Here is a 12,173-nt window from a genome sequence, read left to right on the forward strand (position 1 = left end):
TATGTATGTATGTATGTATGTATGACACCCTTGGATAGTGTAAGCAATTAATGAACTTGGCTGCAAATGGAAAGGTTGGAGGTTTGAGTCCACTCAGAGGTGCCTAAGAAGAAAGGCCTGGTGATCTATTTCCCAAAATTCAGCCCCTGAAAACCATGCAGAGCCCAGTCCTACCCTGACACACATGAGGTGACCACGAGTTGAAATAAATGGAATGGCAACTAGATGCACAGACACACACACACACACACACACATATGCACGTTATATGTTATCTAACATATAAGCATCCCACTGTGTGTCCTGCTTTTCTCCTTTAGCCACATATGATGGCTGTATTTTCATACCAATGCATACATATGGGTCTACTTCATTCTTTAAACTATTGCTACTCCTTACTAACTCACTCCTAACCTACCTTATATTCTTTATATTACCTGGTATGGGCTGATTATCAAGTGAGCTTTTAGGAAAGATTCTGCCCAGCATGGGGCAGGGTAAGACCACTAGCCAGCCAGAGCCAGGAGGCCTGGGCCCCACTGACTACCAACTTGCTGTGAGACTGTGGGTAAATTTTTCATCCTCTCTGGGCCTCTGTTACCTTTAGTGAAGGTAGCAACCTCTGACATTCTGTGGTTCTGCTATGTTCATTGGCAGAGAAGGATTCAGGACCCGTCAGAGGACAAAGGGGTAGGGGCTCACCCTTAGGTGGGTGCCAGAGATAGTGTCTGGGGTGGCTAGTTTCCACTGCTCAGAGCCTTCTTCTTGGTAACTTATGCGGAAGCCTGTAATTGGCCCAGCTCCAATGTACAGTGGTGGCTCCCAATGCAGCATCAGGGAGGTGGCCTGCACCTCAGACACCCGCACATCATAGGGGGGGCCTGTGGGAGACAGAACAGAGAGGGAGTCAGGCAGGCAGGCGGAAGCTAGTCAATTGGGCAGTGAGCAGAGTGGCCAGTCAGCAAGACTGTCGGTCTGTTAGTTACAACCAGGCCTGGATGTACCTGCTCTGGGCAGAGTGGGGACCTGGCTGGCCTTGGCTTCATGACAAAGCTTGGCTCTAGGCCTGAAATATGGTTAGCTCTTCAAAATGTGCTCAGCATCACGTTCTTCCAGAAAGGTCTCTGATCCTCCTCATCCCAGATAGAATTAATGCTTCTAACGTCTTTGTCATTTCAGCATTTGGTGTCGGGGTTTAGAGTGTGACCTCTGGAGTCAGAGTGCTGATGTTCATGTCCCAACTCCACCCTTTGTAGTTATGGGAACTCTGAGCAAATTGTTTAACCTCTGTGTTCCTGCCTCCTCATCTGTAAAATGGTCTTAATAATAGTTCTCATAATATAGTGCTTTTGTGAATATCAATGAAATAATTTAGGAAACATGTCTGATACACAGGGATCTCTGGTGGTACAGTGGTTAAGCATTTGGCTGCTAACTGAAAGGTCAGTGTGTAAACCCACCAGCTACTCTGAGGAAGAAGGATGTGGCAGTCTTGCATAAATAATAAAATCTTTAATAAAATTTATGATTTAATAAAATCATAAATAAAAAAATCTTCTAATAAATACATAAAATCTTACACAATAAAGATTTACAGCCGTGGAAACCCTATGGGGCAGTTCTATTCTGTCCTGTAGGTTCACTATGAATCAGAATCAACTTGGTGGCAAAGGGTTTTTTCTAGGTTTGGCTGGATACACAGGAAGTTCCTAACAAATATTAGCTGTTATTATAATTGAAATATATAATATAGTGCTGTTGTGAATATTGATGAGATAATGTAGGGAACGTATATGATATGCAAGGATCCCCTGTGGTAAAGTGGTTAAGCACTTGGCTCTTAACCAAAAGGTCAGTGGTTTGAAGCCACCAGTTGCTCCTCAGGAGAAAGACGTGGCAGTCTGCTTCCATAAAGATTGACAGCCAGTTCTCCTCTGCTGTAAAGATTTACAGGAAGTTCTATTCTGTCACTACGAGTCAGAATCGACTGAACAGCAGCAGTTATTTTGTTGATATTTGTTATTGTAACTGATATTATGTAAAGCATTACTTCTTCAGCTTCAACTGAAGAAAATGAAAACAAGTCCATGGGAGCCAAAATATGACCTTGAATATATCCCACCTAAATTTAGAGACCATCTGAAGAAGAGATTTGACAGAAGACCAGATGAGTTGTGAAATGGCATCAAAAACATCACACATGAAGAAAGCAAAAGATCATGAAAAAGACAGGAAAGAAAAAAAAGACCACGTTGGATGTCAGAACAGACTCTGAAACTTGCACTGTAACAGAGAATAGCTAAAGTGAATGGAAGAAACAGTGGAGTAAAAGAGCTGAAGAGAAGATTTCAAAGGGTGGCTCGAAGACAAAGTAAGGTATTATAATGAAATGTGCAAAGACCTGGAGTTAGAAAATCAAAAGGGAAGAATATGCTTGGCATTTCTCAAGCTGAAAGAACTGAAGAAAAAATTCAAGGCTCAGGTTGCAATATTGAAGGATTCTATGGTTAAAACATTGAACGATGCAGTAAGAATCAAAAGAAGATGGAAGGAATACACAGAGTCACTGTATCAAAAAGAACAGGTCCACATTCAACCATTTTGGAAGGTAGCATATAATCAGGAACCTATGGTATTGAAGGAAAAAGTCCTAGCTGCATTGAAGGAATTGGCAAAAAACAAGGCTCCAGGAACTGATGGAATACCCATTTGAGTTGTTTCAACAAATGAATGCAATGCTGGAAGTACTCACTTGTTTATGTCAAGATATGTGGAAGACAGCTCTTAGCCAACCAACTGGAAGAGATCCATATTTGTGCCGGTTGCAAAGAAAGGTTATTTAACAGAATGTAGATATTATCGAATGATGTCATTTATATCACACACAAGTAAAGTTTTGCTGAAAATAATTAAAAAATGGTTGCAGCAATACATAGACAGAATCTACCAGAAATTCAAGACAGATTCAGAGGAGGTCAATGGAACGAGGGATATCATTGCTGATGTCAGATGGATCTTGGCTGAAAGCAAAGAATAGCAGAAAAATGGTTATCTGTGTTTTATTGACTATACAAAGGTATTCTACTGTGTGGGTCATAACAAACTATGGATAACATTGCAAAGAATGGGAATTTCAGAACATTTAATTGTACTCATGAGGAACCTGTACTAGATCAAGGGGCAATCATTTGAACAGAACAAAGGGATACTGCAAGGTTTAAAATCAGGAAAGGTGTGTGTCAGGGCTGTATCCTTTCACTATACTTATTCAATCTGTATGCTAAACAATAATCCAAGAAGCTGGACTACATTAAGTAGAATATGGCATCAAGATTGGTGGAAGACCCATTGACAACCTGCAATATTCAGATGATACAACCTTGCTTACTGAAAAGTGAAGAAGATTTGAAGCACTTACTGATGAAGATCAAAGACGACAACCTTCAATATGGATTATAACTCAACATAAAGAAAAGAAAAATCCTCACAATTGGACCAATAAGCAACATCATGGTAAGTGAAGGAAAGATTTAAGTTGTCAAAGATTTTGTCTTACTTGGTTCCACAATCAATGCCAGTGGAAGCAACAGTCAAGAAATTAAACAATGCAAATTAAGATCTGCATTGGACAAACCTGCTACAAAAGGCCTCTTTGAAGTTAAAAGAGCAAAGATATCACTTTGAAGGCTAATTGAGACTTACCCAAACCATTAGCTTTTCAATAGCTTCATATGCATGTGAAAGCTGGACAATGAATAAGGAAGACCAAAGAAGAATTGATGCATTTGAATTGTAGTGTTGGCAAAGAATATTGAATATACCATGGACTACCAGAAGAATGAACAAATCTGTCTTGGAAGAAGTAAGCCAGAAATTTTAGAAGTGAGAATGCCCAGACATCATCTCTCCTACTTTGACCATGTTATCAGGAGGGATCAGTCCCTGGAGAAGGTTACCATCCTTGCTAAAGGAGAGGGTCAGTGAAAAAGGGGAGGACCCTCAACAAGATGGATTGACACAGTGACTGCGACAATGGGCGCAAGCATAGGAAACTGTGGGGATGACACAGCACTGGGCAGCGTTTAGTGCTCTCGTACATAGGGCTGTTATCAGTCGAAACCAACTTGACAGCACCTAACAACAGCAGAGCATTACACATTTTAATTACCTGCCATTCATGTAAAGTTTTTGTGTAGAAAACAGAACTGAGCTGAACAGAGTGATGGAAGGTTGTATTCTTCCTTCCTTGCGGGGAGGTGAAGGACCATTGTGAGAAGGCTAATGGGGTTATGGGGGCAGTGTGTTGGGTGACTAGCCACCCCGGTACATCCAGAACTGAGGGGATTCCTGGGACATGTAGCTTTCACTGGTAAAACTTGGAAAATTCTGGGTCAACTGGGAGATGGTCATCTTAGCATTGTGCCTTTGGAATTCAAGATCAATCTGTGGCCAGAATCAGAGCTCAAGTGTGTGTCAAGCTGTGAATAGTTTGTGCCAAGGGTACAGGGCCAAGGTCAGAGGTCCTCTTAGGCAGGGTTAAGACTCAGTCTGTGTCAGTTTGTGGAGGGGGACAGGAGTCTGGGGTCAGGGACTGACAGCGACAGAGCAAACTTGAATGCATGGAGAGCTTGGCTATTCATCTCCGTGGCTAGAGGTGGGGTGAAGGAGCAAGGACAGGCGCTGGACTCCAGGGCCTTGAGGCCTCTCACCTGGTTGGGGCATCGTCCATTCTTTGCACTCAAATAGGCTGCTGGGTGCTGACATCTCACCAACACCTGCCAAGTTTGCTGCCCGGGCACGGAACTCATAGAAGTGGCCTTCCTGAAGGTTGCTGATCTGGAAGGGCAGAAGCACACACTGTGGAGGCCCAGGCTGGGAAAGGGAAGGGGAAGAGGTGCTGGGCCAAGAGGAGACACTCGGGGCAAGAAGGTGGATCTGTAGCTATCTGTGCTTGAAAATGATCCTCCTTCAGACTCAGGGCCTCAAACGGCGGCCTCAGGTCTCCACCTGCATGAACAATGAGGCAAGGGCAGAGGACATATTCCAGCCTTACCTTGCAGACTTGGGCTGGGATGGCCTGCTGGTTGACTGGGTGCCAGTCCAGCTCCTCTGAGTCGTGCTGGTCCAGGAAGTAGCCCAGGATCTTGCCCCCTCCTCGACGCTTGGGGGGTTTCCACCCAATGACCATATCATTCTTCCCACAGCTCAGGAGATTGAAGTCGTATGGGGCAGATGGGGTAGCTACAGGGAGGCAAGGAGGTGAGGACAGCTGCTTCCCAGGAGATGCTGAATTGGGTAGTGGGGCCTGAGGGAGCCAACCAGCCTCTCTCAGTGGGCATCCACCCTACTCAAGGGGGTCCTTGTCTATGTTAACCCTGACTCTGCCTCTCTGGAAGGCACCTGGGCTTCAAGTTTCTGGGCCTGGGAGGCCTTTTCACCCCTAGAGACAATCAGTCTTCGTCCATGGCCTCTGGCCATTGTTACTCCCTTTCCAGTGGAAAGGGTAATCAGGGTAGGCACCAGGGCCCTTCAGAGGACTTATGCCCCAATGGCTTCTGGGAGAGGCCTCCAGAATGTAGCCCCGCTCTCTGCCCACCCAGGGCTGCCCGCAGAGGCTTGCAGGCTTGACGTGCCCCTTCGGACTTACCCAGAGCCTGCTTGACCCTGATGGGCTCAGTGGGGGCTGATCTCTCACCAACTCCAGCCTCGCTGACTGAACTCACACAAAACTCATACTCCTTCCCTGTCTTCAGGCCAGGAACTGTGAACCTGGGAGAGAAGGGTGCAGCCCTCAGGGATGGTGGAACACCTCACAGACATTCCTGGACATCCTAGAACAACCATATGGGGTAAGTGGCCACCCAAGTGGTAGGATTTGAGGGTTCTGGGGTTATTTTTTTAATCTAAAATTATTGCCCTGTCCCCATAATGTTACCTGAAGTGCCACCCTGGAGGACTTATTCCTTAAGATTTTAAAATCTGTTTACTCTTCTGGAGGGTACAATCTGTGCTCAACTACTAACCAAAAAGTTGGACATTTGAATTGACCCTGAGGTGCCAGGTGCCACAGAGGAGAGGTCCTATAATCTTCTCTGTAGAGATTTCAGCCAAGAAAACCCTACAGAGCAGTTCTACTCTGTAACGCATGGAGTCTCCCTGAGTTGGAACTGACTGGCGAGCAGTGGGTTTTATTTTTATTTTTCTTGATGTTTGCTTTTCTAGAGGAAAAGGAGCTCTGGTGGCGTAGTGCCTAAGGCATTTGATTGCTAACCAGAAGGTTGGCGGTTCAAACCCACCAGCCACTCCACGGAAGGAAGACTGGGCATTCTACTACCATAAAGATTTACTGCCTCAGAAACCCAAAGGAGGTCACCGTGAGTTGGAATCGACTTGATGGCAGTGAATTTTTTTTTTTTTCTTCTCTAGAGTAAACAGTGGAAAAGGTGGTGACTGCCTAGCCTGGTGCTGTGTAGGGCATCTTCAGGGCGTAGAGCTTTGTTCTTGAAGAAGAAAAAAACCAAACACCAAATCAGTTGGCATTAAGTGGATTGTGACTCATGGCAACCCCACATGTGTCAATGGCCAGGACCTTTCAGAAGTAGATCACCACGCCTTTCTTCTCAGGCACCTCTGGATCAGTGCTTAACCATTTGCTCCACCCAGGGACTCCACAGAATTGCAGTCAGGAATAAATGAGTTAATATATGAAGAGAGGCTAGAGACATGCCCAGCCGGGAGTGACTATGAAATGGGCAGCTGTTGTTACCACTCAGTCCCCTCCTTAGAGGAGGCTGTTGCAGGAAGGGGTAGGGCCGACTTACTTGTTGTCCTGGATGGGTTTGTTGTTGACTGTTTGCCACTCAGAAGACCCCACCTCCCGAGAGTAGACATAGTAACCCAGGAGCTCTGGACCACCTTGCACGGGATTCCAGGTCAGAGAGATGGAGGTCTGTGTGTCTCGGGTAGCTTGAACTTGATCGGGAGGAGGTAGAGTATCTAAAACAGAAACGTGGGTTATGTGAGGATGCTGAGCTACATGGTACAAGGCTGGGGAGGCAGAGGAGTGTGAGGAGAGGCAGGAGGTGCCCCCACAGGGATCAAGGCTGGTACCTGGATTCCAGATGTGCCCTGGGGCCTAGGTAGCTCTTTCCCAGGGTCCAGAGGTGCACTCCAGACTCTTGTATCCTCAATGGTCCCCCCCATCTTCAAACAGCTGTTTCCTCACTGAAAATCCCCTAATTAATTAATCCTTACAAGTTATCTCTCTCTCAGAAATCCGACAGCCTTCCTAAGTCCTTATCTTCAATCTCTAGAAAATTTGATTTTCTTGAAACTCCTCCCTTGACTTTCATGGCTCCCTGAGAGTAAGCTCCTTAAGGTAGGGGCTCCTATGATTTGTTAAATGGATGAATGGATAAATGGGTGGATGGATGGATGGATAGAGGGACAGACAGATGGATAGATGGATGGATGGACTGACAGTTCGATGGATGGCAGGTGTACGACCTTCTTCAGTGGCATTACTAGGGTTAGTGTCACCCAGTGTGGTAACTCATAACGTCACATACACACTCCTATGGGCAGGGCAGAGGTAAGCCTCCCCTGCTGCCCCCTGAAGAGTTGAGCACCTTGCATTGTGACCTACCCCTCCTGGCCCTGCCACTGCACTCCCCATTGGTGAGAAAGGGTACCCTCTTCTCCACCCTAAGGGAGACACTGTAGCCCGCCTGTGCCCTGACTGGTGGGTGATGGGGTGAGGGGAAAGTGTGGAGGTGGTGACTAGTTACCACATGGGTGACAGGTGACACCAACTCTAGTGACGCCACTGCCTTGGTGTCCTCTCTCCCTGCAGCACTAGCCAGCCCACCGCTGCTGCTGCCATCACAGACCCTGAGATCATGTTGGTGTCCCCCCTCTAACATGTCAGAGGGTGCAGTCTGCACCCCCACACACACTGCCCTTGATCCAACACCACTGATCTTCCTAACTTTCTTTTTACTTCTTAAACTCTTTACACATCCTTTGGTGGCTCCCCATCTTCATTTGTCCACAAATGCGGCACTCCTCCAAGTTTTGATTCCTTGACTTGCTCTATTTTTCTTCCCTCTCATTCTTGGGGATCTTGCCTGTCCCCATGCTTTCACCTCTGGGCAGGTGGTTCTCTGCCTTCACCTTCAGCCTGGCCCTCTCTCCAGAATTCCAGAGCTTCACTTCTATTACCCTCTGGATGGCTGCCTTGGTGTTTGGGTGGTGTCTCAAAGCCAACAGTTAAAAATAGAACTCAGCATCCATCCAACATGAATGCAGTACTGATGGAGTGCCTACTGTGAGCCTGTACTACTCTTGGCCCAGGGATGTGCTGGGAGATAGACATGAGGTCCTGGCCTCAGGAAAGTCCTGTCAGCTCCATCAGCCTCTTGAATTGAAGTCAGTGTGTGCAGGCAGGCCAGAGGGAAAGGCTGCAAGGAGGCCACTCAGGGAGCCCACATGCCCAAGAGACTGATTCTAGCCAAAGACAAGAACATGAGCTGAGGGCATCAGTCTCAGACACTAACGTCATGATTTCAAGGCTGAGGAAATATTTGTGATATAATGCCAAGTTTTTAAAGTAAAATGCAAGGCTCTACGTAGTCTGATTGTACTTTCAAAAAGATGCATTAATATATGTGTCATTAAAAACCCAAAGCCCAGGCACCCAAATGCTCACAGTGGTTATCCCTAGTTGGTAGGTAGCATCATGGGGGGAGGGCAGTTGTTCTTTTTCCCCTCTTCCCTTCCTACCCTCATCCCATTTTTTCTCCTTCTAAAATTTTTCTTTTTTGCATCTTCCTATTTTTATATGACAAATTTACCTTTATAGTAAAAATAAATACCCTTTGACAAGACTTCTGGTAAGATGGAGGAATAGCCAGACAAGCAACACAAATCCTCTTCAACAAAGAAAAGAAAAACCAATTGACAGAGATACAGAAGATAATCCTGGAGCCCTGAGCTTTGAAAGGAACTATACAGAAGTGGATTAGGCACGAACTAGTGGACAAATATGAATGAAAACAGTGAGTACAGAGATGGTCAGAGCTGCGGACTGTCAGCTACTCTGACGGGACCAACAGCCTGAATATTTCCAAGTGGAGTTGGGACCTAAGAATTGACCTAAAGATCAGTCCCAGTCACCAAGGGCTGCAGGGACAACTGCACTGGTGGCCTATGACTAGGAAGGGAAATAGCAAAGAGGGAAACAACCTGAGCTATGGACTTTCTGCTGTCCAGAGGGCACAGCAATTTTGATTGTTTACACATGGCAGCCATTTTGGATATTTAAAGTGACTGAGGGCACAGCCATTTTGAATGTTTACAAGTGGCAACCATGTTGGATTTTAAAGTGATAGCATTCTCATTTGGACTCCAGGGACCTAAGAACAGGCTCTGTTTGCCAGGGTCGGCAAGGATACATAAGAGGCTGTCAAAGGAAAGGAGAGAGGTTGCGAGTGTATAAGTGCTGTCAACTAGTGAATAGAGGAACACAGCACAGCACCTTGCCTGTATAGATAACATACAAACAAAACAAAGAAAATGAAAATTTGTGGGCAAGTTACTCCAACATATAATTACCAATTAAATATAAACACAAAAACGTCACAATGCCTTGGAGACAACAGAGCATCACAGTCCACTCAAAGAAGCAAGATAAAGCAGGAGAAACAAGGGACCAGGAGACAGACCCAAAATACATCCCTGAGAAAGATGCAGCATTGGAACTCCCTGATAAGGAATTCAAAAGAATTATATTTAGGTATCTTCAAAGGATTGAGAGACCGACCAAGGAAAACACAGACAAAACCCTAGAAGAATTTTGGAAGAAAATACAAAAACAAAATGACAAAATAAATGAAAAATTAGAAATGATTCTAAATCTACAGATAGAAATTCAGAAGATTAATACTAAATTGTCAGAAATAGATAACACATTGAAAGGGCAAAGGAGTAGAATGGATGCAATGGAAGACAGAATTAATGAGACTGAAGACAAATGCCTGAATACTTCTTTGGAAAGGGATCAATCAGAAAAAAGGTCAAAACAAAATGAAGAAAGCCTAAGGTTCATGTGGGATACCCTCAAAAGGAATAACCTACATGTCATTGGAATTCCAGAACAGAAAGAGAAAAATGAAATCACTGAGAAAATTGTCCAAGATTTGTTGGAGGAGAACTTCCCTGATATGATGAAAGATGAGAATATATCCATTCAGGAAGTCCAACGAACCTCAAACAGGATAGACCCCAAAAGAAAAACACCAAGACATATCATCGTCAAACTCACCAAAACCAAAGACAAAGAAAGAATCATGAGAGCAGCAGGGAAAAATGAAAATTTACCTACAAGGGGCATCCAATAAGACTAACCTTGGATTTCTTGACAGAAACCATGCAGGTAAGAAGACAGTGGGACGGTATATATAAAACACTGAAAGAGAAAAATTTCCAACCAAGAATTATGTACCCAGCAAAATTGTCCCTCAAATATGATGATGAAATTAGGACATTTCTAGATAAGCAGAAATTAAGGGAATTTGTTAAAACCAGACCAACCTTACAAGAGATACTAAAGGGAGTCCTTTGGACAGAGAAGCAACCACCACCAACAACAACTGACCATTAACACACATGATGATATAACCCAGAAACCAACCCAGCTATGGAAGTATCCAAAGTAAATAAACCTACAAGATTGTAAACAGGGAACCAGAGACACCAACTGGCAAATGAGGACAACTACAAACCAAAAAGAGGGAAAAAAATCTGTGTCATTACAGAGATGGTAGGGAAGTCAAGACAACTACAAGATAGAACAGACTGTTCTAAACTTGGGAAGAAAACTATAAATCACAGGGTAACCTCAAAGAAAAATGATAAACCTTCACATCAAAATAAAAAAGAGGACCAGCATAAACATTCAGCAAATACTAAAACAATAGCAATGAAGGAAGTGATAACACAATTCATAAACAAAACGAGCTTAGCATAGAAAATTATATGGAACAAAGAAATCGACACAATGAAAAAGTACATGACAAAAATGACAGCAACAAATTCATATTTGCTGATAATTATATATCTGGCAAGGGACTTCTCTCTAAGATTGATGGAAAATTCCAATGTCTCAACACCAAAGGAATTAACAATCCAGTTGAAAAATGGGCAGAAGACATGAATAGACACTTCACCAAGGAGGATATTCAGGTGGTCAGCTAATACATGAAAAGATGCTCACGATCATTGGCCACCAGAGAGATGTAAATCAAAACAACAATGAGAAATACTGTCTCACCCCAGCACTGATGGCAAAGTTCAATGAGACAAAAAATAACAAATGCTGGTGGGGATGTGGAGAGATTGGGACTCTCATACACTGCTTATGTGACTGTGAAGTGACACAACCACTGTGGAAAGCAATATGGCAATTCCTTAGAAAGTTGGAATTGGAGATACCCTTTGACCCAGCAATCCCATTACTAGATATATATCCTAGAGAGGTGAGAGCCAGGGTAGGAACAGATACATGCACACTCATGAAACAACCTGCGTGCCCATCAGCAGAAGAGTTGATGACCAAACTATGGTACATACACATACTGGAATGCTATGCAGCACTAAAGAATAATGTAGAGTTTGCAAAACACCGCATAATATAGATGAACTTGGAGGACATTTTGCTGAGTGAAATAAGTCAATCACAGGACAAATATAGTATTAGTTCGTTGTTGTGGAGGGTCGAGGAAAAGTTTATATATGGAGGGAAACTTTTCTTTGTTGGTTGCCAGGGGTGGGAGTGGAGGGGAGGGAACACTTCAGGAAAAAAAAAATGCATAGACCCATGTTACTTTAGTTTTGTATATTTCACTATACATAAATTATATTTCAATAAAATGCATTAAAACAAATAAAGAAATACCCTTTCTTTTTTCCTTTTCCTTCCTTCTCTTCCCTTTCAGAACTAGAGCTGACCCTTACCCTGAGGCTGGCTTGTTGCCCAGACACTGCCCCCCACCCAATCACAGTCACAATCCACTCAATGGCCAGCCCCTGAATCAAGCCCAAATGTTAACTGGACCAGAATTACAATTAACCACTTGCCTACTGGTCCATTCATACTTATTTGGGGAATCATTTTC

General features: G+C 44.1%; 1 protein-coding gene across 1 annotated transcript in view; it reads right to left on the reverse strand.

Moving 5' to 3' along the window:
• Positions 1-12,173, reverse strand: part of MYOM3 (myomesin 3) — a 57,419-nt gene that overhangs the window by 22,135 nt on the left and 23,111 nt on the right. The window contains exons 15-19 of the mRNA XM_007935874.1: positions 6,822-6,996; positions 5,648-5,769; positions 5,054-5,241; positions 4,710-4,836; positions 703-881 (exon numbers count right to left, since the gene is read on the reverse strand). Of these exons, the coding sequence (XP_007934065.1) occupies positions 703-881; positions 4,710-4,836; positions 5,054-5,241; positions 5,648-5,769; positions 6,822-6,996 (791 nt within the window). The remainder of the gene's footprint in view (positions 1-702; positions 882-4,709; positions 4,837-5,053; positions 5,242-5,647; positions 5,770-6,821; positions 6,997-12,173) is intronic.

The sequence above is a fragment of the Orycteropus afer genome, unplaced genomic scaffold, assembly GCF_000298275.1.
Source record: "Orycteropus afer afer isolate SDZICR_OR568_19922 unplaced genomic scaffold, OryAfe1.0 scaffold00031, whole genome shotgun sequence".
NCBI lineage: Eukaryota > Metazoa > Chordata > Mammalia > Tubulidentata > Orycteropodidae > Orycteropus > Orycteropus afer.